This window comes from Martes martes (genome assembly GCF_963455335.1).
Source record: "Martes martes genome assembly, chromosome: 1".
NCBI classification, from domain to species: Eukaryota; Metazoa; Chordata; class Mammalia; order Carnivora; family Mustelidae; genus Martes; species Martes martes.
Genome location: NC_137888.1, coordinates 197172955 through 197200567, shown reverse-complemented (window position 1 = coordinate 197200567; position 27613 = coordinate 197172955). Strand labels below are relative to the sequence as shown.

The 27613-nt window shown below is 37.2% G+C and overlaps 1 protein-coding gene across 1 annotated transcript in view; it reads left to right on the top strand.

The window, feature by feature from the left end:
• Positions 1-27613, top strand: part of DOCK3 (dedicator of cytokinesis 3) — a gene marked incomplete at its 3' end in the record, with an annotated part of 615312 nt that overhangs the window by 197459 nt on the left and 390240 nt on the right. The window contains exon 4 of the mRNA XM_080804908.1: positions 25779-25834. Coding sequence (XP_080661034.1) covers positions 25779-25834 — 56 coding nt within the window. The remainder of the gene's footprint in view (positions 1-25778; positions 25835-27613) is intronic.

Sequence of the window (27613 nt, the reverse complement as noted above, 5' to 3'; positions counted from 1 at the left end):
AGATTCATTGCTAGTATGTAGAAATACAGTTGATTTTTGTACATTAATTTGTATCCTGTGACCTTACTGAGCTATCTTATTAGTTGTAGGAGGTTTTTCTTTGTTTGTTTGTTTGTTTTTTCTTAAGCTTCCTTTGGGATTTTCTACATTGACAATCATGTCATTTGTAAATAGGGTCATTTTTATTTCTTCATTTGTAAACTGAATGCCTTTTGTTTCCTTTCTAAAATTAATACCTTATTGCACTGGCTAGAACTTTCAGCACTTTGGTGAATATGAATGGTGAAAGTAGACTTCTTTGCTTTACTCCTGATCTTAGGGGAAAATGTTCATTGTTTCACCATTAAGTTTCACCATTAAGTATAATGCTTCTTTGTGGTGCTTTTCATCAAATTAGGAAGTTCTCTTCTCTTCCTAATTTTGATTTTGCTTATTTTTTTCAACTTTATTGAGGTATAGTTGACAAATAAGTTTTATATTTCTAACGTGCTTAATGTGATGATTTGATATATGTATACTTTGTGAAATTATTACCACAGCTAGGTTAATTAACACATCTATTACCTCACATAGTTTTTTTCTGGTAAAAATGCATAAGATCTGTTCTCTTACCGAATTTCTAGTACACAACACAGTTTTGTTAATAATAGTGAATATGCAATACATTAGAATCTCAGAGCTTATTCATTAGCTTATATAAGTTTCTTATTTAGCTTATCACTGAAAGGTTGTACCCTTTGACTAGCATGTTTATAATTCCCCCACCCCTCAGCCCCTGGTAGCAATCATTCTACTCTCATATGTGTTTGATGTTTATTTACTTATTTATATATAGATTCCATACTCAAGTGAAATCATACAGAATTGTCTGTCTGTCTTTTTTTTTAGAACACAGATATTTCTTTTTTATTTTCATAATTTAAAAATTTTATTTATTTATTTATTTTGTCTATGTCTGGCTAATTTCACTTAGCATAATGTTCTCCCATTTTACTATGTTGCAAATGGCAGGATTTCCTTCTTTCCATTGGCTGACCAATATTCTATTGTGTGTGTGTATATCACATCATCTTTATCTCTTAATACATTGATAGACACTTAGATTTTTCCATGTCTTGGCTATTGTGAATAATGATGTAATGAATGTGGGACTGCAGCTATCTCTTTGAGACAATATTGAGTTTATAGTTAAGATTATATCTTGCACGTGCACGTGTGTGTGTATGATCAGAGTAGTATTCCTTGATCACATGTAGTTCTATTTTTAATTTTTTGAGGAACCTAAATAGTGTCTTACATAATGGCTTTACCAGTTTATATGCCACCCCTCGTGTATAGAGTTTGCTTTCTCCTCATCTTCACCAAGACTTGTTATCTTTTGCTTTTTGATAATAGCCATTCTAACAAATGTGAGGCAATGTCATTGTTTTGGTTTGTATTCCCCTGATGATTAGTGATGTTGAACACCTTTTCATCTATTTTTTGGCCATTTGTATGTCTATGGAGAATGTCTATTCAGTTTCTTTGCCCATTTTTAAGTCAGGTTTTTTGTTTCTAAGTTGTAGGGGTTATAGGAGATAGTCAGATGTACACTTTGCAGATATTTTTCTTTCATTCTATATGTTGCCTTTTCATTTTGTTGAGTTTCCTTTGTTGTACAGAGGCTTTTTAGTTTGATGTTATCCTAATTACCTATTTTAGGTTTTTGTTGTCTATGCCTTTGGTGTCATATCCAAAATATCATTGTAAAGACCAATGTCGGGTAGCATTTTCTTTGTGTTTCCTTCTAGGATGTTTATGGTTTTGGGTCGTACATTTAAATCTTTAATCTGTTTTCAGTTGATTTTTTAGTATGATGTAAGGGTAAATATTTATTCTTTTCCATGCATATATCCAGTTATCTTAATACCATTTATTGAAGAAACTATCATCTTTCCATTGTCTATGCTTGGCACCTTTGTCATAAATTAATTGGCGATATATGTATGGGCTTATTTCTGGGGTTTCTATTCTGTTCCATAGATTTGTATGTCCGTTTTTATGCCAGTTCCTTACTATTTTGATTACCATAGTTTTGTAATATAGTTTGAAGTCAGGGAGTGTGATGTGTCCAGCTTTGCTGTTCTTTCTTAAGATTGCTTTAGCTTGGAGCGCCTGGGTGGCTCAGTCATTAAGCATCTGCCTTCGGCTCAGGTCATGATCCCAGGTTCCTGGGATGGAACCCCTCATTGGGTTTCCTGCTTGGCAGGAAGCTTGCTTCTCCCTGTCCCACTCACCCGGCTTGTATTCTTTCTCTTGCTGTGTCTCTCTCTGTCAAATAAATAAATAAAATCTTAAGAAAAAACATTAAAAAAAGATTGCTTTAGCTCTTCAGGGTCTTTTGTGCTTCCAGATGAATTTTAGGATCGTTTCCTTTATTTTTGTGAAAAGTGCCATGGGAATTTTGGTAGGTGCTGGATTGAATCTGTAGAAGGCTTTGTATAGTATGGACATTTTAATGATAGTTATTCTTCTAATCCATGAACATGGGATATTTTCCCATTTATTTGCGTCGTCTTCTATTTCTTTTGTCTATGTCTTATAGTTTTTGGTGTGCAGATCTTTCACCTACTTGGTTAATTAATCCTAAATATTTTACTCTTTTTGATGCTATTGTAAAAAGATTGTCTTGTTAATTTCTATATCTAATAGTTCATTGTTAGTTTAAGAAATGTTTCTCCCTAATGACTTCATCTGCCCCTAAAAAGCTCCTTGAACCCTAACTCAAACCACTCTCTGGACTATGAGCCCATTAAAGTAATCCAAACCCTATAATGTTCCTTTCTCACTGTTTCTCAATAAAAGATCTTTATCCCTGAAAAAAAAAAAGAAATGCAACCTATTTTTTGTATATTGATTTTGTATATTGCCACTTTAAAAGGCTTATCAATTCTGAAAATTATTTTGTGGGAGCTTTATGGTTTTCTTTCTTTCTTCCTTTTTTTTAAAGATTCTATTTATTTATTAGAGAGAGAGCATGCACATGAGAGAGAGTGAGTGAAAGAGAGACAGAGAGAGAGCAGGAGCAGACTCCCTGCCAAGCAGAAAACCTGATGTGGGGCTCGATCCCAGGACCCTGGGATCATGACCTGAGCTGAAGTCAGACACTTAACTGACTGAGCCACCCAGGCACCCCTGTGGTTTTCTGTATATAAGATCATGTATGCAAAACAGACAATTTTAACTTCTTCCTTTCCAATTTAGATGTCTATTTCTTTTCTTGCCTAGTTGCTCTGGCTAGGCCTTGTTTTTGAATAGAAGGGTTGAGAGTTGGCATCCTTGTCTTCTTACTGATCTTAGAGGTATAGCTTTCATTGAGTATGATGTTTACTGTGAGTTTGTCATATATGGCCTTTATTATGTTGAAGTATAGTCTATCTATATCTGATTTGTTCAGAGTTTCTATTGTAGGCAGCTGAATTTTGTCAAATGTTTTTCTACATTTATTGAGATGATCATATGATTTTATCCTTCATTCTGTTAATGTATGTATCATAATGATTTTCATATGTTGAACTATCCTTGCATTTGATGGATAAATCCCACCTGGTAATGATGTGTGATTCTTTTAATGTTCTACTGAATTTGGTTTGCTAGTATTTTGTTGAGAGTTTTTTTGCATCTGTGTTCAACAGGATATTGGCCTCCCCCCCCCCCCTTTTCCCTTTCCTTTCCTTTCCTTTTTTTGTAGTCTCCTTGTCTGGCTTTGGAATCAAGGTAATGCTGACTTTGTAAAATGAGTTTGGAAGTGTTCCTTCTTCTTCAACTTTTTGGAAGACCCTAAGAAGGATTGATAATGATTTTTTTATGTCATTGGTAAAATTCATCAGTGAAACCATCTGTTTGTTGAGAGGTTTTAAATTTCTGATTAAATTTTCTTAGTCATAATTAGTTTGTTCAGATTTTCTACTTATGATTCTGTCTTGTCAGGTATATGTTTCTAGGAATTTTTCCATTTCTTTTAGGTTAACCAATTTATTGGTATATAATTTTTCATGGTAGACTCTTATGATCCTTTGTATTTTTATGGTATCAGTTGTAGTGCCTCCTCTTTGATTTTTTATTTTATTTATTTGATTCTTTCTCTTATTTTCTTTATTAGTCTGGCTAAATGTTTTTCAATTTTGGTTATCTTTTCAAATCGCTAGGTCTTAATTTCGTTGATCTTTTCTATCATTTTCTAGTGTCTATTTCATTTATTTCTCTCTAATCTTTATATATTCTTCCTTTTGCTAATTTTGGGCTTACTTCATTATTTTTATAGTTCCTTCAGATATAATGTTAGGTTGTTCTTAAGACTGTTTTTTTTTCTTATTACAGGCACTTATCACCATTAAACTTCCATCTTAGAGCTGTTTTTTTCTGCATCCTATAAGTTTTAGTATGTTGTGTTTCCATTTCCATTTGTTTTAAGTTATTTTTTTAACTTCTCTTTTGATTTCTTCTTTGGCCAATTGGTTGTTCAGGAATGTGTTGTTTAATTTCCACATGTTTGTGAATTTTATAGCTTTCCTCCTGTTACTGATTTCTAGCTTCATATCATTGTGGTTAGAAAAGATAATTGGTATGATTTCTGTCTTCTTGAGTTGTTTTGTGGTCTAACATTTTATCTACTCTGAAAATAATCTGTGTGTGTTTAAAAAGAATGTGTATTATGTGGTTATTGGATGGAATATTCTCCATAAGTCTGTTAGCTCCATTTGGTCTAAAGTATAATTTAAGCTTAATAATTTCTTATTAATTTTCTGGATCTATCCATTGTTAAAAAGTGGTATTGAAATCTCTTGCTTTTTTCTTCCTTTTTTTGTATTATCTATTTTGCCCTTCAGATGTATTATTTTTATCTGTTTAATATATTCAGGTGCTCTGTTTTTTGGGGTGTGTATATATTTACAGTTGTTTTATCCTCATGATTAACTAACCCCTTTGTCATTATGTAATCACCTTCTTTGACTCTTGTTTGTGACTTGAAATCTAATTTGCATGATAGAAGTGTAGCTTACTCTGCTCTCTTGCTTTACATTTGCAGGAAATATATATATTTTTTCCGTCCTTTGAGCTGAAGTTTATCATTAGAGGTGAAGCGAGTTTCTTGTAGACAGCTTGCAGCTGGGTTGTATTTTTTAGTTCATTCAGCAACTATATGCCTTTTGATTGGAGAATTTAACCTATTTACATTTCATTATTAGTAGGTGAGGACTTACTAATATTATCTTGTTAATTGTTTTCTGGCTCTTTTTTAGTTCCTTTGTCTTTTCCTTTTTCTCTTATTGTGTTCATTTATGAACTGATGATTTTCCAAAATGGTGTGGTTTGATTTCCTTCTTTCCACCTTTTTAATATCTGTTATTACAGGTTTGTGTTTGTGGTTGCTGCAAGGCTTACATAAAACACATTTTGACAGTCTGTTTAGGGGCGCTTGGGTGGCTCAGTGGGTTAAGCCTCTGCCTTCAGCTCAGGTCATGATCTCAGGGTCCTGGGATCGAGGCCCGCATTAGGCTCTCTGCTCGGCGGGGAGCCTCCTTCCCCCTTTCTCTGCCTGCTGCCCTGCTTACTTGTGATCTCTCTCTCTCAAATAAATAAATAAAGTCTAAAAAAAAAACCAGTCTGGGGACGCCTGGGTGGCTCAGTTGGTTAAGCAGCTGCCTTCGGCTCAGGTCATGATCCCAGCGCCCTGGGATCGAGTCCCACATCGGGCTCCTTGCTCAGCAGGGATCCTGCTTCTCCCTTTGCCTGCCACTCTGTCTGCTTGTGCTCACTCTCGCTCCTCTCTCTCTCTCTCTGACAAATAAATAAATAAATAAATCTTTAAAAAAAAAAAAAAACAGTCTGTTTAATGCTGATAATATTTGGACTTCAATCTCATATAAAAATTATACCCTTTATGCTCTTACCCACATTTTATATTTTTGATGTTGCAGTTTACATCTTTTTATATTGTATATTCTTTAAGAAATTACTGTAGCTGTAGTTATTTTTAATACTTTTGTTTTTCACTGTTTACTAGAGTTAATTGATTAATATGCTGCCATATTACAGTATTAGAGAAATCAGAATTTAAGTATAAACTTACCTTTATGAGTATGTTTTGTATTTTTGTTATATGTTTTTTATGTTACTAATTAGTGTCCTTTCATTTTAGCATGAAGAACTTCTTTCAGCATTTCTCATAAGGCACGTTTAGTTGTGATGAACTCTCTCAGCTTTTGTTTGTCTTGGAAACTCTTTATCTCTTTATTTTTGAAGGACGTCTTTGCCGGGTGAAGTATTCTTAGTTGGCAATTTTTTTCTTTCAGTACTTTGAATGTATCATCCCACTTTCTCCTGGCCTGCAAGGTTTCTGCTGAATTCTGCTGATAGCCTTATGAGGGTTACCTTGTAAGTTACAACCTTTTTTTTTTTTTATCTTGTTGCTTTTGAAATTCTTTTTATCTTCAATTTTAGTCAGTTTTATTATAATTTGTCTTTAAATTTATCTTTTTCAGTTGAATGCTTTGGGGGACCTAGCTTCATGAACTTGGATATTCAAATCTCTTCCCAGATTTGGGCACTTTTCAGCCATTATATTTTTTAAATCAGATTCTGTCCCCTTTTTTTTCCTTCCTCCTTCTGGAACTGTAGTAATACGTAGATTGTTTTCCTTGATGGTATCCCATAATTCACATAGAATCTCTTTACTCTTTTTCATTCTTTTTTCTTTGTTCTCTTCTGCTAGAAAATTTCAGGGTTCCTATCATTAATCTCACTGATTCTTTCTTCTGCTGATCAAGTCTGCTTTTGGTACTCTATTTTACATTTTTCATTTAATTCATTGTAATCTTCAGCTCTAGAATTTCTGTTTTCTTTTTGTGATTTCTGTGTAATTATTAAGCTTCTCATTTTGTTTGTGTATTGTTTTCCTGATTTTGTTTAATGGTCTTTCTGTGTTTTCTTATAACTCCTTGAGCTTTTTAAAAACAACTATTTTGAATTATTTATTGGGCAAATCACAGATCTGTTTCTTTGGGCTTGGTTACTAGAAAAAAAATTGTATTCCTTTGGTGGTATCAGTTCCCTTATTTTTCATTGTTCTTAAAATTTTGCATTTCTTTTTTGCATTTGAAGAAGCAATCACTTCCTCCATTTTTACTTATGTCTTTAGTAGAGGAATAACTTATGTCAGTCCTGTTGGGTATTTTCTCTTAGACCTTTCCTTTGGATGCACCTGCTCCACACATCTTGTTCCTTTTTGGAGTGGAATCCTTAAGACCATATGGTTTCTTTCAATCCCACAAAAATCAGTCCAATTTCTAACAGTCTCTTGTTTGCTTTACTTAAGGCAGTGCTGAATGCTCAAGTTTCTGTGCTTTCTCCCAGTTCCACAGGTGGCTTTCTGCATGTGCTCAGTAACTATCTGCAAAGGGTTATATTTGTTGTTGCACAAGGAGCTGGCCATGGAGTTGGGGAGTAGCTGAAGGAGGTGTGCAGTGTGTTGGGGGTGCCTGTGGGCCAGTTGGGAAGAATTTCAGGCAAGATGTCCCCATTAGCTCATGGACAGGCTTCCTGATGGAGTCTGTAAAGTGATTGGTAGGATCCTTTGATGTCTTTTGAAAGTCCTGGCTGCTCTCCTTCTAGCCCCTCCTCACCCTCCAGTTGTGTAGTACACCTCAGTATTCTGGATGGGGTGAGAAAGAAGTGGGTCTCTTCAGCAACATACCACAAAGCTGGGGAAAGCCTGGTGCTCACTCAGATGCTCTCACTTTCCACCATAGGAGAAATCACAGGTCAAGAAGTTATTTCTTGACACTGAGCTGGGCTGCCTTGTGGGAGGATTAATGCAGGTAAAGTAAAATTGTTCTTACCCTCTTGAGTGCATCCAGTCTCAGACTTTTTTTTCCCCCAACACTGTGCTGGAACTTTTCCACTGGACTTCTGAACTTCCACAAGGTCATTCTTTTCTGTGATTGATTGTTAAAATCAGTTTTCTTTCGTGGGGAAAATGGTACAAAACTACTACTCTTCCACCTTGCTTATGTTACTCCTCTATGATTTTGTTGCTTTTTTTCTGAGTCCCATTTCAGTCATGAATTGGTGTTGAAGTTTGTCTTATGCGTTAATACAGTATGTGATTTTTCTTCATTAGCTTTAATATGGTAGATTACATTGATTGATTTTTGAATTTGAAAATGTCTTTCTTCCCTAAAATAAACCTCATGGTGCATAAGTCTTCTTATTGCTGAATTCTACTTGATAACATTTTGCTAAGGATTTTTATATCTATATTCATGAGGGATATTGGTCTATAGTTTTATTTATTTATACTATCTTTGATTTTGGTCATCAGAGTAATACTGATGTCATAAAAAATTAAGAGATTTTTTTCCCTCTTGTTTTATGGTAGTGATTTTGTAGTAGTAGTGTTCAATTATTTGGTAGAATGAAGCAGTGAAGACATCTGGGTCTGAAGATTTTTTTTCTTTGGAGTTTTAAAATATGAATTCAATTTCCTTAATGGTCATGGGGCTATTCAAGCTATTCAAATTATAGTTAATCCTTGAATAACATAGGTTTGAACTGTGTGGGTCCACTTCTGTGTGGATTTGTGATACATACAATACAGTAGTGTAAATTTATTTTCTCTGCCTTATGATTTTAAAGTGTTTTTTCTCTAGCTTACTTTATTGCAAGAATAGACTAAATAATACATATAACATTTAATATATGTGTTAATTGTTTATGTTATCAGTAAGGTTTCTAGTCAACAGTAGGCTATTAGTAGTTGAGTGTTTGAAAACTAAGAAGGTATACATGGGTTTTTGACTCTGTGGGTATTGGTGACACTAGGGTATTGGTGGCCCTAACCCTGTATTGTTCAAGAATCAACTGTATACATTTTGTATTGGTTGAGTTATGGTAGTTTGTATTTTAAAAGGAACTGGTCCATTTCATGCATGTCATCTATTTATTTGCATAGCATTTTTGAAATATTCCTTTAATATCCTTTTAATGAATGTGTAATATCCTGTTTCATTCCTGATATTGACAACTTGTGTCTTAATCTGTTTTTCACTTTGTTAGTCTTGGTAGAAATTAGTTCTATTTTTTTATTTTTTTTTAAATTTTTTTAAATTTTTTTATTTTAATAAACATATAATGTATTTTTATCCCCAGGAGTACAGGTCTGTGAATCGTCAGGTTTACACATTTCACAGCACTCATCACAGCCCATACCCTCCCCAATGTCCATTTCCCCACCACCCTCTCCCGTCCCCCCTCCCCCCCACAACCCTCAGTCTGTTTTTTGAGATTGAGTCTTTTATGGTTTGTCTCCCTCGCAATCCCATCTTTTCATTTTTTCTTTTCCTACCTCCCCCCAACCCCCCCACATTGCATCTCCACTTCCTCATATCAAAGAGATCATATGATAGTTGTCTTTCTCTGATTGACTTATTTCGCTAAGCATAATACCCTAGTTCCATCCACGTCGTCACAAATGGCAAGATTTCATTTCTTTTGATAGCTGCATAGTATTCCATTGTGTATATATACCACTTCTTCTTTATCCATTCATCTGTTGATGGACATCCAGGTTCTTTCCACAGTTTGGCTATTGTGGACATTGCTTCTATAAACATTCAGGTGCACGTGCCCCTTCGGAGCACCATGTTTGTATCTTTAGGATATATACCCAGTAGTGCAATCGCTGGGTCGTAGGGTAGCTCTATTTTCAGTTTTTTGAGGAACCTCCACACTGTTTTCCAGAGTGGTTGCACCAGCTTGCATTCCCACCAGCAGTGTAGGAGGGTTCCCCTCTCTCCGCATCCTCGCCAGCATGTGTCATTTCTTGACTTGTTAATTTTAGCCATTCTGACTGGTGTGAGGTGGTATCTCCTTGTGGTTTTGATTTGTATTTCCCTGATGCCGAGTGATGTGGAGCATTTTTTCATGTGTCTGTTGGCCATCTGGATGTCTTCTTTGCAGAAATGTCTGTTCATGTCCTCTGCCCATTTCTTCATTGGATTATTTGTTCTTTGGGTACTGAGTTTGATAAGCTCTTTATAGATTTTGGACACTAGCCCTTTATCTGATATGTCATTTGCAAATATCTTCTCCCATTCTGTCGGTTGTCTTTTGGTTTTGTTAACTGTTTCCTTTGCTGTGCAAAAGCTTTTGATCTTGATGAAATCCCAATAGTTCATTTTTGCCCTTGCTTCCGTTGCCTTTGGCGATGTTCCTAGGAAGAAGTTGCTGCGGTTGAGGTCAAAGAGGTTGCTGCCTGCATTCTCCTCAAGGATTTTGATGGATTCCTTTCTCACATTGAGGTCCTTCATCCATTTTGAGTCTATTTGAGTGTGTGGTGTAAGGAAATAGTCCAATTTCATTTTTCTGCATGTGGCTGTCCAATTTTCCCAGCACCATTTGTTGAAGAGGCTATCTTTTTTCCATTGGATATTCTTTCCTCCTTTGTCGAAGATTAGTTGACCATAGAGTTGAGGGTCTATTTCTGGGCTCTCTATTCTGTTCCATTGGTCTCTATGCCTGTTTTTGTGCCAGTACCATACTGTCTTGATGATGACAGCTTTGTAATAGAGCTTGAAGTCTGGAATTGTGATGCCACCGACTTTGGCTCTTTTTCAATATTCCTTTGGCTATTCGAGGTCTTTTCTGGTTCCATATAAATTTTAGGATTATTTGTTCTATTTCTTTAAAAAATGGATGGGATTTTGATAGGGACTGCATTAAATGTGTAGATTGCTTTAGGTAGAATAGACATTTTCACAATATTTGTTCTTCCAACCCATGAGCATGGAATATTTTTCCATTTCTTTGTGTCTTCCTCAATTTCTTTCATGAGTACTTTATAGTTTTCTGAGTATAGATTCTTTGCCTCTTTGGTTAGATTTATTCCTAGGTATCTTATGGTTTTGGGTGCGATTGTAAATGGGACTGACTCCTCAATTTCTCTTTCTTCTGTCTTGTTGTTAGTGTAAAGAAATGCGACTGATTTCTGTGCATTGACTTATATATCCTGACACTTTACTGAATTCCTGTATAAGTTCTAGCAGTTTTGGAGTGGAGCCTTTGGGTTTTCCGCATATAGTATCATGTCATGTGCAAAGAGTGATAGTTTGACTTCTTCTTTGCCAATTTGGATGCCTTTAATTTCTTTTTGTTGTCTGATTGCTGAGGCTAGGACTTCTAGTATAATGTTGAACAGCAGTGGTGATAACGGACATCCCTGCCGTGTTCCTGACCTTAGCGGAAAAGCTTTCAGTTTTTCTCCATTGAGAATGGTATTTGCGGTGGGTTTTTCATAGATGGCTTTGATAATATTGAAGTATGTGCCCTCTATCCCTACACTTTGAAGAGTTTTAATCAGGAAGGGATGATGCACTTTGTCAAGTGCTTTTTCAGCATCTATTGAGAGTATCATATGGTTCTTACTCTTTCTTTTATTAATGTATTGTATCACATTGATGGATTTGCGGATGTTGAACAAACCTTGCAGCCCTGGAATAAATCCCACTTGGTCGTGGTGAATAATCCTTTTAATGTACTGTTGGATCCTATTGGCCAGTATTTTGGTGAGAATTTTCGCATCTGTGTTCATCAAGGATATTGGTCTGTAATTCTCTTTTTTGGTGGGATCCTTGTCTGGTTTTGGGATCAAGGTGATGCTGGCCTCATAGAATGAGTTTGGAAGTTTTCCTTCCATTTCTATTTTTTTGGAACAGTTTCAGGAGAATAGGAATTAATTCCTCTTTAAATGTTTGGTAGAATTCCCCTGGGAAGCCATCTGGTGCTGGACTTTTGTTTGTTTGGAGATTTTTGATGACTGTTTCAATCTCCTTACTGGTTATGGGTCTGTTCAGGTTATCTATTTCTTCCTGGTTCAGTTGTGGTAGTTTATATGTCTCTAGAAATGTATCCATTTCCTCCAGATTGTCAAATTTGTTGGCGTAGAGTTGCTCGTAGTATGTTCTTATAATTGTTTGTATTTCTTTGGTGTTGGTTGTGATCTCTCCTCTTTCATTCATGATTTTATTTATTTGCGTCCTTTCTCTTTTCTTTTTGATAATTCTGGCCAGGGGTTTGTCAATCTTGTTAATTCTTTCAAAGAACCAGCTCCTAGTTTTGTTGATTTGTTCTATCGTTTTTTTAGTTTCTATTTCATTGATTTCTGCTCTGATCTTTATGATTTCTCTTCTCCTGCTGGGTTTAGGCTTTCTTTGTTGTTCTCTCTCCAGCTCCTTTAGGTGTAGGGTTAGGTTGTGTATTTGAGACCTTTCTTGTTTCTTGAGAAAGGCTTGCACTGCTATATATTTTCCTCTCAGGACTGCCTTTGTTGTGTCCCACAGATTTTGAACCGTTGTGTTTTCATTATCATTTGTTTCCATGAATTTTTTCAATTCTTCTTTAATTCCCTGGTTGACCCATTCATTTTTTAGAAGGATGCTGTTTAGTCTCCATGTATTTGCGTTCTTTCCAAATTTCCTCTTGTGATTGAGTTCGAGCTTCAGAGCATTGTGGTCTGAAAATATGCAGGGAATGATCTCAATCTTTTGGTACCGATTGAGACCTGATTTATGACCCAGGATGTGGTCTATTCTGGAGAATGTTCCATGTGCACCAGAGAAGAATGTATATTCTGTTGCTTTGGGATGGAATGTTCTGAATAGATCTGTGATGTCCATCTGGTCCAGTGTGTCATTTAAGGCCTTTATTTCCTTGTTGATCTTTTGCTTAGATGATCTGTCCATTTCAGTGAGGGGAGTGTTAAAGTCCCCTGCTATCATTGTATTACTGTCGATGTATTTCTTGATTTTGTTATTAATTGGTTTATATAGTTGGCTGCTCCCAGGTTAGGGGCATAGATATTTAAGATTGTTAGGCCTTCTTGTTGGACAGACCCTTTGAGTATGATATAGTGTCCTTCCTCATCTCTTATTATAGTCTTTGGCTTAAAATCTAATTGATCTGATATAAGGATTGCCACCCCAGCTTTCTTCTGATGTCCATGAGCATGGTACATTGTTTTCCACCCCCTCACTTTAAATCTGGAGGTGTCTTCGGGTCTAAAATGAGTTTCTTGTAGGCAGCATATTGATGGGTTTTGTTTTTTTATCCATTCTGATACCCTGTGTCTTTTGATTAGGGGCATTTAGCCCATTAACATTCAGGGTAACTATTGAGAGATATGAATTTAGTGCCATTGTATTGCCTGTAAGGTGACTGTTACTGTATATTGTCTCTGTTTCTTTCTGATCTACTCCTTTTAGGGTCTCTCTTTGCTTAGAGGACCCCTTTCAATATTTCCTGTAGAGCTGGTTTGGTGTTTGCAAATTCTTTCAGCTTTTGTTTGTCCTGGAAGCTCTTTATCTCTCCTTCTATTTTCAATGATAGCCTAGCCGGATAAAGTATTCTTGGCTGCATGTTTTTCTCGTTTAGTGCTCTGAATATATCATGCCAGCTCTTTCTGGCCTGCCAGGTCTCTGTGGATAGGTCCGCTGCCAATCTAATGTTTTTACCCTTGTATGTTACAGACTTCTTTTCCCGGGCTGCTTTCAGGATTTTCTCTTTGTTGCTAAGACTTGTAAACTTTACTATCAGGTGACGAGGTGTGGACCTATTTTTATTGATTTTGAGGGGCGTTCTTAGCATCTCCTGGATTTTGATGTTTGTTCCCTTTGCCATATTAGGGAAATTCTCTCCAATAATTGTCTCCAATATACCTTCTGCTCCCCTCTCTCTTTCTTCTTCTTCTGGAATCCCAATTATTCTAATGTTGTGTCGTCTTATGGTGTCACTTATCTCTAGAATTCTCTCCTTGTGGTCCAGTATTTGTTTGTCTCTCTTTTGCTCAGCCTCTTTATTCTCTGTCATTTGGTCTTCTATGTCACTAATTCTTTCTTCTGCCTCATTTATCCTGGCTGTGAGAGCTTCCATTTTTGATTGCACCTCATTAATAGCTTTTTTTATTTCAACTTGGTTAGATTTTAGTTCTTTTATTTCTCCAGAAAGGGCTTTTATCTCTCCGGAGAGGGTTTCTCTAATATCTTCTATGCCTTTTTCGAGCCTGGCTAGAACCTAGAGAATCGTCATTCTGAACTCTAGATCTGTCATATTACCAATGTCCGTATTGATTAGGTCTCCAGCCTTCGGTACTGCCTCTTGTTCTTTTTTTTGAGGTGAGTTTTTCCGCCTTGTCATTTTGTCCAGATAAGATTTGCTTTCTCCTCCTGTGGAATTCCGCTGTTCTTGGTGACTGAAGTTGGTTTTGGATGGGTTTCTTGTTGATCTTCTGGGGGAGGGGCCTGTTGTAGTGATTCTCAAGTGTCTTTGCCGCAGGCAGAATTGCACCGCCCTTACCAGGGGCCGGGCTGAGTAATCCTCTAGGGTTTGCTTTCGGGAGCTTTTGTTCCTTGAGCGCTTTTGTAGAGTTCCGGAGGACGGGAATGAAGATTGCGGCCTCCCAGTCTCTGGCCCGGAGGAGCCGAGAGCTTGGGGTCCCGCTCCTCAGTGCGCCCTCAGAGAAAAGCGCCCAACCGCCCCGCCTCCCTGGCCTGTGGTCACGCCTGGAGGAAAGCAGTCAATTGCTGGAACCTGGAGAAAAGCGCCCAGTCGCTTCTGTCCCCGTGGCCTCCGGCCGTGATCTGAGCCCACCCAGCCTGCAACTGGCACAAGGTATCCCCGGGCTGAGAGCTCACTCCTCGGCATTGTCACTGTAGCCAGCTTCCCTGCTCTATACCTGTGAGCTCAGCGGCACTCAAGACACCCCTGGTCCTTCTGTGACCCCGCGGGACCTGGGGTTACATTACCCCACCTGGGCTTCCCCTCGGTTTAGCCTCTGGAGTGATGTCTCCCAGTGGAGCAGACTTTTAAAAGTCCCGATTTTGTGCTCTGTTGCTCCGCCGCAGGCCGGGAGCCGGCCCCTCCCCCCGCGGTCTATCTTCCCATCACTTTGGATTCACTTCTCTGCAGGTCCTACCTTTCAGAAAGTGATCGATTTTCTGTTTCTAGAATTGTTGCTCTTCTTCTCTTCAATTTCCCATTGGATTTGTAGGTGTTTGCAATGGTTTGATAAGCTAGCTAGCTGATCTCCTGCTACCCGATGTCATCTCAGCCTGCTACTTCTCTGCCATCTTGACTCCCTGGCTTTTGTGTGGACATAAGTTTTCAGCTCACTTGGTAATTACCAAGGAGTGCAATTGCTGGGTTGTATGGTAAGAGTATGTTAGTTTTTTTGTTTTGTTTTTTAGATTTTTTTTTTAACTCATTTAACAGACTGACACACAGTGAGATAGGGAACACAAGCAGGGGAAGTGGGAGAGGGAGAAGCAGACTTCCTGCCAAGTAGGGAGCCCGATTTGGGGCTTGATCCTAGGAGCCTGGGATCAGGACCTGAGCCAAAGGCAGACGCTTAATGACTTAGCCACCCAGGTTCCCTGAGTATGTTAGTTTTATAAGAAACTGCCAGACTCTCTTCCAGTGTGGCTGTACCGTTTTGCTTTCTCAGCAGCAATGGATGAGAGTTCCTGTTGCTCCGTATTCTCACTAGGATTTATTCTATTCTTGTATGTTCTAAGCTTTGCCTTTTTTCTTCTCTCATCCCAGGACTTGATGACAAGAATGTTAGATTTTTTGTTGTTGTTGTTGCCATAGTCATATAGGCCCGTGAATTTTTTTTTTCTATTTTCTCTTTATTGTTTAGTCTCTCGACACTTATGGCATAACAAGTGTGGGGTTTTCTACACCAACAACTGATTCTACAAGTGTCTGGATTCCCACTTCGGTGTCCAACAATTCAATGCAGTTCTGATGCTAACTGACCTCATATGTTAAGGGCTCAGTCCCACAAGACCGCCTTCACTTCAGATGCCAATCTCAAGTCCTGGACTTCTTATACTTCTGATCAATCAGTTATAAATTGAGGGTTCCCATGTCCCCTTCTCATGTTTGAGAGTTTACTAAAACAGCTCACAGAACTCAGGTAAACAACTTAATTACTATTTTCAGTATATCATAAAGGATCCAACTTAGGAACAGCCAAATAGAAAAGATGCTTAGGGCAAGGTATATGGACCAGGACATGGAGCTTCTGTGCCCCTCTTTGGTATTTCAACCTCACAGCAACTTCGTGTGTTCATTACCCTGGAAGCTCTCCAAACCCCATTGTTGTTTTTATGGGAGTTACGTTGTAAAGGCATGATTTATTAAATCAGTGGCCCTTGGTGATTAACTCATTTTCCAGCCTTTCTCCCCTTCCTGGGGTTGGAGAGTGGTGCTGAAAGTTCCAGCCCTGTAATCACATGGTTCTCCTGACATCTCCCATTCTGAAGCTGTCTGGGGTCCCACCAAGGGTCACTTCATTAGCATAAACCCCAGTAGAGTTGAAAGTGGCTTATTATGAATAACAAAGTTGATGCTTCTCCTATTTTTCTTATCCAGAAATTCCAAGAGTTTTAAAAGCTCTTGTGTCAGGGATTTGGGATGAAGAAATATATATTATTGTATCCCAATATCACAGTCAGTGTGTATCATTTTAAATTTTTCTGACTTATGGCTCACTGCTTCTTTCCTCTGTCCCCTCCATTCTACTGTTGAGCCCATCCAGCATCTTCTATTTCTTTGTTGAGACATTTGTTTCTCTGCTGAGATTCTCTTTTCTTTTTCATGTTTCACGCATATTTATAATTGCTCACTGAAATATTTTTATGATGGCTTCTTTAAATATTTGTCAGATAATTTTAACATCTTTGTTTTCTTGGTGTTGTCACATATTTTTTTTTCCCATTCATTTTAAGATCTTCCTGGTTCTTGGTATGACAGGACCTAGACCTTTAGGAATTATGTTATGAGATACTGCTTTTATTTAAAACTTTTGCTTTACCTGGCTTTTGGAACAGTGCTGCTATAGGGGAAGGACAGGATTTGCCTTATTACTGCTAAGAGGGGGTTGAAGTCCATGTTTCCCACTCAGCCTCTGTTGACACTGAATGGTGCAGCCTCCTTGTTGCTGTTGATAGGTGTGGAAATTCTGGCTTCCTAGTAGTCTTCCACTGATTATTCACTGACCAGAAAGCATGTAGAGCCTTCTGCTATTCCCCATGTAGCCTCTGATAACACCGGAGGAGAATGTTGACCTTGTTATTGCTGAGCAATGGTGAAAGTCCCCACCATCTCTCTCCTAGGCCTCTTTAGACACCACAGGGGATGATGGAGGAGTCTCATTAATGCTGGTTAGGGGTAGAAGTTCAGGTAGTCTCCACTGCCACTCAGTGGTTGTAGTTTGTTATTGCCCACTTGGGTAGAAATTCTTGACTCCCAACTTGGCCTTTTCAGTCTAGTACTATACCAGTTCAAGACTTGAATGTGTTAATTATGGTCCGATGAAGGTGAAAGTCCAATTTCTCCAGTTAACCTTGCTTGCGTGGGCGAGAGTTGGGCTACAGCTTTTTTTTTCTTTCATTTTTGATGATGTTTGGAATCAATATAGTGGTTATTACTAAGGTGTTTTCTTTGTTGACAGGCTGACTCTTCCTGGTTCTTAAGCTAGAAGGAACAGTCCTTTTTTGTCTGTGCCTGTTGGTATTTCTCGGTTTCTAGCCTTTTCAGCTTCAAATAACAGATATATAAGGTAAAAGAAAATCTAGGGAATGCACCACTGTGTTCTTTCTAGCATCTCAAGGTCCCTAGCTGGTCTGCCTTTTTCTCTGTACCTTTCAGAATCTTCCTATTTTTTAAAAATATATTTCTTTCTAGAGTTTTTAATATATGATGTATATCTATGCTTTGTATATGATGTTATATGTGTGAAATATGTATATATTTATGTATATATTACATATATGTCCACAGTTTTTTGTTGTATTTAGCAGGAGGATTAGTGAAAAATATGTCTCATCCATCTTCCTGGAAGCATATGCTAATTTTATGCCTTTTTAGCTTTTTACTATTCTTCCTTTATACAAATTGTCATTGCTTAGTTTTGGTTGTATAAGGTTGTGTGTTTTATTCTGTTTTAAGTCCATATTTTCCTATATTAGGATTCCCTGTTGACATAAGTTATCTCTTATTATGGGCCAATATATAAAATGTATTACTGGTGTACTTGATGTCAGCTTCGTGGTGCTATAAGATGTCCCTAGTTTTGTTCTCTCAAAAACAAATATTCTGTTTCCATCCACAAACAAAAGTGTTTTGGGGACCTGTAGCATCCTTCATCATACAACAAGGGGCCCAGGAGATGTCTCACCTACCTGTGCATTGGGTAATAGGCAGATAGACCCCAGTCCCAGATGTGTATCCTGAAGTGACCCTTTTGTCATCTTGGAGCTTCTGAAGACAATTTCCCTTGGATGAGAGAAACTTTGTGGATGTCTAGGTTTCTATAGGTGAAGACCCAGAACTTTCTTGGAGCAGAAAGTAAGAGTTTGGGTACATTGGAGTGGGTAATAGGAAAAATTTCACTTTACCTGTATCAACTTTACCACAAGATAGCACAGATAAAGGCCAGAGGAAATCCTTTTAGGCCCATGATTTCTCCTGTGAGGACAAATAGTGCATGTGAGTGAGGATCCAGCTTCTCCAGTTCTGCAGATGCTGCCAGAGAGGCTCATTTCTGTCTTGCCCTCTCCAGAGTACTAAATTGGGAGTTCCATGACTGAGAGGTAGAAAGAGTTTGGGAAAGTGGCGCATAGGATTTTTGGGTGGCATTAAAGAGACACAGAACCTTCTGTACATCAGACTCTATCAAAAGCCCACCATTGACTGCTTGGAAAGTCCCACCTTTGGATTGCCCCACTGCCCCATGAGCATGCAGTGCTTTGTGCCTCATACTACCCGCCATCCCTTATGTCACCTATGCTGCGGCTGGCTCACTGTACATAATCTTTAAGATGGTGCCAAGAGCAAGCTTTGGAAGACTGTTATTGAATACACTTGGAAATCAGGCAGAATCTGTAGTACAGAGACCACAAACTTGAGTTATAGTGCGACCTTTGGGATGACACAAGAGAGCCTGTCAGCACTCAGCCTGGTGCATTGTAGAATCAATAGAAAGCATTCATGCTGGAGAATTCTGCCACAAAAGTGAGCAAGAAATATGGAGCAGGTTCATGGGAGGTTTGAGAAATTACAGAATCTCTTAAGAGGAACATGGAAGGTATTTCTACCCTGCTGGCAATTAGTAAAGTCTGAACAGGTGACTGCTACTTCAAATTTGAAGACCATAACACAGAACTCCAAGACACATGAAAAACCAAGGAAGCTAATTGAATTTAAATTTAAAAAAAGAAAAGAAAAAAAACACCCAAGAAAACATATTCCACCGAAGGACCACATAATCTTCTAGTAACTGAATCCAAAGACATGGAGATCTACAATTTATCTGATAAAGAATTAAAAAAAAAAAGCTGGTTTTGTTTTTTAAGATTTTGTTTGTTTATTTGACAAAGAGAGATATAGCAAGAGAGGAACACAAGCAGGGGGAGTGGGAGAGGGAGAAGCAGGCTTCCCGCTGAGCAGAGAGCCTGATGTGAGGCTTGATCCCAGGATCCTGGGATCATGACCTGAGCCGAAGGTAGGCGCTTAATGACTGAACCACCCCAGTGCCCCTCAAAAAAGCTCTTTTAAGGAAGTTTAATGAGCTAAAGGAAACACTGAAAGAAAGTTCAGTGAAATCAGGAAAACAGTACATTAACAATATAAAAAATTTATCAATTTTATTGAAGAGATAAATAATGAAGAAGAACCAAACAAATTCTGGAGTTGAAGAATTCAGTGAATGAAATGGAAAAAAATGTAGTAGAGCACATCAGCAGTAGGTTTGATCAAGCAGAAGAAAGAATCAGTGAAATTAAAGATAGGAACTTTGAAATTATACAGTCAGATGAAATCTGACTAGAAAAGAAGAAAAAAATGAGGAAGACTAAAGGAAGATTTCATGATAGGTGGTACATATCAGTGGGACCAATTTGTGAATCATTGGAGTTCTAAAAGGAGAAGATGGGGAAAAGGGGTCAGGAAATGGCTAAGAACTTTCCAAATCTAGGGAGAAATTTGGACATCTAAGTTCATAGTCTTCATAGGTCACCAGAGAAACTGAACATGAAGAAATCCCCTCCAAGAAACATTATAATAAAATTGTCAAAGTCACAGACAAGGTAAATTTTTAAAAGCAGCGAAAGAAACAAAGTTGGTAACTACCCCCGCCCTCCCATTAGACTACCAGTGGATTTCTCAGCAAAAATAATACAGGCTATAAAAGAGTAGGGTAATATAGTCCAAGTGTTGAAATAAAAAAAAAGCCCCACCAACCAAGAATACTTTCCCTAACAGAGCCGTTCTTCAGAAATGAAGGAGAGATACAAACTTTCCCAACTAAACAAAAGCTGAGGGAATTTATCACTAGATTTGCCTTACAAAATGCTAAAAGGAGTTCTTCAAGCTGAGTGAAAGAACACTGATTAAGAACATGAAAGCATGAAAATATAAAACACACTGGTAAAGGTTATTATATAGTCATATTTAGAATACTCTAATACTATGATATGATGGTATATTAACTCTAGTATTAAAAGATGAGAGTATTAAAAACATAGCTACAGTAATTTTAAAATATAAAATACAAACACAGGTAAATTGTGACATCAAAATCAAAGCAGGGGAGAGTAAAAGGGTAGAGTTTTTATAGATGATCAAAGTTAAGTTGTTATGAGTATAAAATAGACTTATAAGATGTGTTACATAAAACCATGGTAACCACAAAGCAAAACCTACAGCAGAATCCTGGAAGATGACAGATAAGGGAATCAAAGCATACCACTGTGGAAAATCATCAGTTCACAAAGGAAGGCAGCAAAAGATGAAAGAAGCAAGGCAATTATAAAAGAATTGGAAATAATGAGATAGCATTAGTAAGTGTCTACCTATTGATAATTACTTTAAATGTAAATGGATTGAATTCTCTTATTGACAGGCCTAAAGTGGCTGGATTGATTAAAAAACAAGGCCCAGTTTATTGCATGCTGACTATAAGAGACTTATTCAGGCTTTAAGGATACATATAGCTTGAAAGTAAAGGGATAGAAAAAGATATTTCATGCAAGTGGAAACCAAAAGAGAGCATAAGTAGCTGTACTTACACTGAGTAAAATAGACATTAAGTCAAAAAGTATAATTAGAGATCAAGAAAGTCATTTATATAATGATAAAGGGATCAACTCAACCAGAAGATATACCATTCATAGAGGTGCATCAGAAACTAATATATTAATATATAATAAATGTATTAAACACAGATTTAAAGGGAGAATTAGATTATAATAGTGGGAGACTTCAGTAGATAGATTATCTGGACAGAAAATCAACAAAGAGACATTGGACTCGAACTGTACTTTAGACCAAACGAACCTCACAGAGGTAGATAGAACATTTCATCCACCACCAGCAGGATATACATTCTTCTCAACTGAAAATGGAACATTCTTCAGAATAAATCCTATGACAGGTCACATAGCAAGGCTTAGCAAATTTAAGAAGATTGAAATTACACTACATGTCTTTTTTAGACTATAAGGTATGAAAGTAGAAATCCATAATGGGAAGAAAACTGGAAAGTTCACAAACATGTTCAAATTAAACAATACAGTTCTGAACAACCAGTAGTCAAAAAAAATCACAAAGGAAATAAAAAGATACGTTGACACAAATTAAAATGGAAACAATATACTATGGGAGGTTGCAAAAGCAGTTTTTTTTTACACTTTAAGAAATATTTTCTTTTCTTTTTCTTTTTATTTCTTTTCAGTGTAACAGTATTCATTGTTTTTGCACCACACCCAGTGCTCCATGCAATCCGTGCCCTCCCTAATACCCACCACCTGGCTCTCCCAACCTCCCACCCTCCGCCCCTTCAAAACCTTCAGGTTGTTTTTTAAAGTCCATAGTCTCTCATGGTTCACCTCCCCTTCCAATTTCCCTCAACTCCCTTCTCCTCTCCATCTCCCCATGTCCGCCATGTTATTTGTTATGCTCCACAAATAAGTGAAGCCATATGATCATTGACTCTCTCTGCTTGACTTATTTCACTCAGCATAATCTCTTCCAGTCCCGTCCATGTTGCTACAAAAGTTGGGTATTCGTCCTTTCTGATGGAGGCATAATACTCCATAGTGTATATGGACCACATCTTCCTTATCCATTCGTCCATTGAAGGGCATCTTGGTTCTTTCCACAGTTTGGCGACCGTGGCCATTGCTGCTATGAACATTGGGGTACAGATGGCCCTTCTTTTCACTCCATCTGTATCTTTGGGGTAAATACCCAGCAGTGCAATTGCAGGGTCATAGGGAAGCTCTATTTTTAATTTCTTGAGGAATTTCCACACTGTTTTCCAAAGTGGCTGCACCAACTTGCATTCTCACCAACAGTGGAAGAGGGTTCCCCTTTCTCCACATCCTCTCCAACACACGTTGTTTCCTGTCTTGCTAATTTTGGCCATTCTAACTGGTGTTAAGGTGGTATCTCAATGTGGTTTTAATTTGAATCTCCCTAATGGCTAGTGATGATGAACATTTTATCATGTGTCTGATAGCCATTTGTATGTCTTCATTGAAGAAGAGTCTGTTCATATCTTCTGCCCATTTTTTGACATGATTATCTGTTTTGTGTGTGTTGAGTTTGAGAAGCAGTTTTAAGAGGGAATTTTATAGTAATACATGCCTACAATATGAAAAAAGAAAGATGTCAAATAAACAACCCAACTTTACATCTCATGGAACTAGAAAAAGAAGAAAAAAACTATGCTCAAATTTAGCAGAAGGAAGAAAATAACAAAGATCAGAGTGGAAAAAATGAAATAGAGACCAGAAAACTATGAAAAGATTAACAAAACTAAGAACAGGTTTTTTTTTCCCTAAAGATAAAATGGACAAACCCTGAGATAGACTAAGGGAAAAAAGGAAAGACTCAAATGAAATGAGATATGAAATAGGAAACATTTAAAACGATACCATAGAAATAGAAAGGATTATAAGAGAATGCTATGACAAATTAGTATCAACAAATTGGATAACCTCGAGCAAATGGGTGAGTTCCTAGAAACATATAACCTACCAAGCATAAATCAGGAAGAAATAGAAAAACTGTTAATCATCTAAGTAGTGAGTAAGGACATTGCATAAGCAACCAAAATCTTCTAACAAAGAAAAGTCCAGAACCTGATGAGTTTACTGGTGAATTCTACCAAACTTTAAAAAGTCAATACCAGGGCTCCTGGGTGGTTCAGTGGGTTGAGCCTCTGCCTTTGGCTCAGGTCATGATCTCAGGGTCCTGGGATCGAGTCCCACATCGGGCTCTCTGCTCGGCAGGGAGCCTGCTTTCCCCTGTCTCTCTGCCTACTTGTGATCTCTCTCTCTGCCAAATAAATAAATAAAATCTTAAAAAAAAATAAGAGTCAGTACCAGTTCTCAAACTCTTCTAGAAAACTGAAGAGGAGGGAACACTTCCATACTCTTTTTATGAGGCCAGTAATACCCTGATACCCAAGCCAGATAAGGACACTAAAGGAAAAGAGAACCAAAGACAGTATCCCTGATGAATGCAGATGCAAAACTTCTCAACAAAATATTAGCAACCTGAATTTAACAGCACTTCTAAAGGATCATATCAAGGGGTGAAAGGATGGTTTAACATTATCAAACTAATAAATTTGATATATCTTACTGATAGAATGAAAGATAAAAATCGTATAATCATTTCAGTAGATGCAGAAAAAGCATTTGACATAATGCAGCATCCTTTAATGAATAAAACTTAGCAATTTGGGTTTAGAAGTAACATACCTCAGCATAAGAAAGGCCATGATATGACAAGTCCAGAGCTAACATCATATGCAATGGTAAAAGGTTGAAATCTTTTTCTCTAAGAGGAGCAGCAAGACAAGGGTGCTCACTCTCACCATTCCTATTAAACAGAATACTGGAAGTCCTAGCCAGAACAGCAGGTAAGAAAAGGAAACAAAAGGTATTCAAATAAGAAAGGAAGAAGTAAAATTGTATGTGCTTGCATATGATATGATATATGTAGAAAATCCTAAAGACTCCACCAAAAAAATGTTAAAACCAATGAAAAATTCAGTAAAGGGGCACCTGGGTGGCTCAGTGGGTTGAGCCTCTGCCATTGGCTCGGGTAGTGATCTCAGGGTCTCGGGATTGAGCCCTGCATCAGGCTCTCTGCTCTGTGGGGATCCTGCTCCCCCACCCTCTCCGCAGCCTGCCTACTTGTGATCGCTCTTCCTCTGTCAAATGAATAAATAAAATCTTTAAAGAAAGAAAAAGATCAGTAAAGTTGCGGGATACAAAATTAACACAAAGAATTTAACTGTGTTTCTGTTCACTAACAGTGAAATATCTGAAAAAAGGAAGGCAACAGCCTATTTAAAATAGCAGTGAAAGCAAGCAGAAACTTTGGAATAAACTTAACCAAGGAGGTGAGAAATCTGTACATTGAAAACTATAAAGTCCAGCTGCTGATGGCCTAGTCTGGTATAGATTTATTATTGGCAGTGGTGGAGGCCAGAGAGTATAAAAAATGTAGGCCATTGTGTTTTATTTGAAGGGAGTTTCTCATACATCAGGAAAAAGAATGAAGCACTGATTGGAAAACTTAATTTTTTTTTTGTTTTTTTTTTTACTTTTATTTTTATTTATTTATTTTTTTAATTAAATTTTTTATTTATTTTCAGCGTAACAGTATTCATTGTTTTTTCACCGCACACAGTGCTCCATGCAATCTGTGCCCTCCCTAATACCCACCACCTGGTTCCCCCAACCTCCCACCCCCAGCCCCTTCAAAACCCTTAGGTTGTTTTTCAGAGTCCATAGTCTCTCATGGTTCACCTCCCCTTCCAATTTCCCTCAACTCCCTTCTCCTCTCTATCTACCCTTGTCCTCTATATTATTTGTTATGCTCCACTTAATTGTTTTTAAAAACAATTCATTTTTTATCTGTTAGGAATTGAAATCAAATTTAGCAAATATGAAAATGGAAACTCCATAATGAAAGAGTAAAAGAAGAAATGTTTATAAAAACTTCTAAATTGATTCATTCTTGTGAATATAAATGTGAGCCAGAGTCTGAGAATTGTTTCTCCAGCTCAGAGCTGGATAACATAGGTGATATTAGCTGGTTAGGTAATATTGTTGGTTTTATAGGTACATGCCAAGTTCTGTTTATAAGTCTATATCCTGAGAGTGATTAGATGGAATATTTCCAATCTGTATTGGAATTACCAAAAAGACTATAGTTGCCTAAGATCACAGTTTTCCCCTGAGGACGGACTCTGAGTGCAGATGACAATGAAATTCCTATATAATGTATATAGTTTGTGCAACTTTGCATTCTTAATATGCAAAGTGGTTGCTACACTAAGATATCTACTGTATTTTTTAAAAGATTTTATTTATCTATTTGAGAGCAAGAGAGAACACAAGCACAAGCAAGGGGGCGGCAGACAGAGGGTGAGGAAGAAGCAGGCTCCATGCTGAGCAGGGAGCCAGATGCAGGGGTCCATCCCAGAACCCGGGTCATGATCTAAGCTTAAGGCAGAAACATAACTGACTGAGCCACCCACGCACCCCTATCTACTGTATTATTGATAGAGTATTTCCATGCTGAAATCCAGCTGCTATTTTAATATATATGGGATGGTAATCACGAATTTCCTTTTCTAATGGGAAATCTTTTCTCTTTTACAGGGGATCTTTCCTGCAAATTACATTCACTTGAAAAAGGCAATTGTCAGTAATAGGGGGTGAGTAGCTGGCCTTACTAAATTTATTTATAATTTTTAGAAGTTGCAAAGGAAGGCCTTTTTCTTTTTAGTTTGTAGTATAAAATATGTTGTTAAGATGTTTTCGTGCCAAAAATAAATTTGCTTTATTGCTTTATTATATATCATATAAATCTGAGGCCACACTATTTTTTAAATACTGATAACTTTAATCTGTTTTCTTGTATGCTAGAAAGGTAACCTGGATTGTTGTGAATTTTATAAAAACAATTATGCATGCAGCATGTCTTTTACAATTATTTGCATTATGAGAAAAGTTTCTGATAGGGTAACAAGTGCAATCTCTGATAGAAGAGAGACAAGATGTAAATATATAAAAATGTTAACATTTGTTATTTTTGTACATTCAGATTATGAGTGATTTTTAGAAATTCTTTACTGTCATGTCCAAATTTTAGAAGTAATAAATATATATATTTATGTGTATAATAAATATAAATATATAGCTACTATAAAATTTTGATTTTTAAAATTAATCATTTTAAAATATAAAATTTAGGTTATTATATATGATAGCTTTTGGTACTAGAAATAATGTTTTTGAGCAGAGGTTGAGAAAGCATCAGAGTTTAGTTAGGGTTGAGTCAGGAAAAGAGAAACTTATAAGTCACTTTATAAGTTAGAATTTAATGTAGGGAGTTTCAAACACACATGTTTGAAAAAATGAAAGAAAAAAAAAGGAAATGCCAATACAACCCAAAATAATAACTGCAGAAAGAAGTCTGTACTCTAATGGCTGGGGGAACAAAAGATAATGGGTTGGGGGTACCAGAACTCAGGAACTTAGAAGATGGATCTTGAGACACTAGAGCTCAAATTCTGAGGAGATAAAATCACATGGCTGCTGCTGCTATGTGTGAAGAAGGGCAGTGAAGTTGTTTCTGGGAGTGCCAAAAGCAACTGGAGGCTGGAACCAACTTTCTCTGGTGGAATGGTTTATAGAAACCGCACTAACACTTTTTATTTCCTTTTCCACAGTAACTTTCCAGTGCCCCCCACCAGACAAAGGAGCTTGTGAGGCAAAGTTGGCAAATCCCGGCCTCAGAGTCGGTGCTTAGACGGGTATTAGGGAGGGCACGTATTGCATGGAGCACTGGGTTTGGTGCAAAAACAATGAATACTGTTACACTGAAAAAAAAAAAAGGGTGGATTTAGACATGAGAGGTATTAGTAAATGACTGGTATGCCTTCTAAGATAAAATTTGTTATTGAGGCATAATAAGACTATAATTAAGAAGATTCTAATATGAATGCATGACCAGCATGCTTTTTATTGTTCCCCTTCTTCTTTTATAAAATACCAGACATGAGAATATAGAGACAGGAAACTTGAAAATCCTTTTAGTGAACCTTTGCAACATATAATCTACTACCTCAAATTTATAGGTAAGGAGTGCCAAAACCATCAAGACTGGATAGAAGTTGTGTAAAAATGAAAAGGGAGTGTCTAGACAAGGATCATGAAGGCATACATTTCTGAAAGTACTAAGGAAATAATTTCATGAATGTGAATGGCTCACCTTGAAACACAAAAATAATACCCCTAATTTAATAACACTTAGTTTAATAATGGGACTAATGAGAATTGAAATGTGGCAGAAACTACATGGAGGTGAGATGAGAAAAGGAGATAGAATGTTTAGGGATCAAGAAACAGTGCCTCAGAAAATGCCAGCAAAATCAGATATTTCTGATAACAAGGGACTCATCTTAAATCCAGGAGCAACGTTCCTATTTATA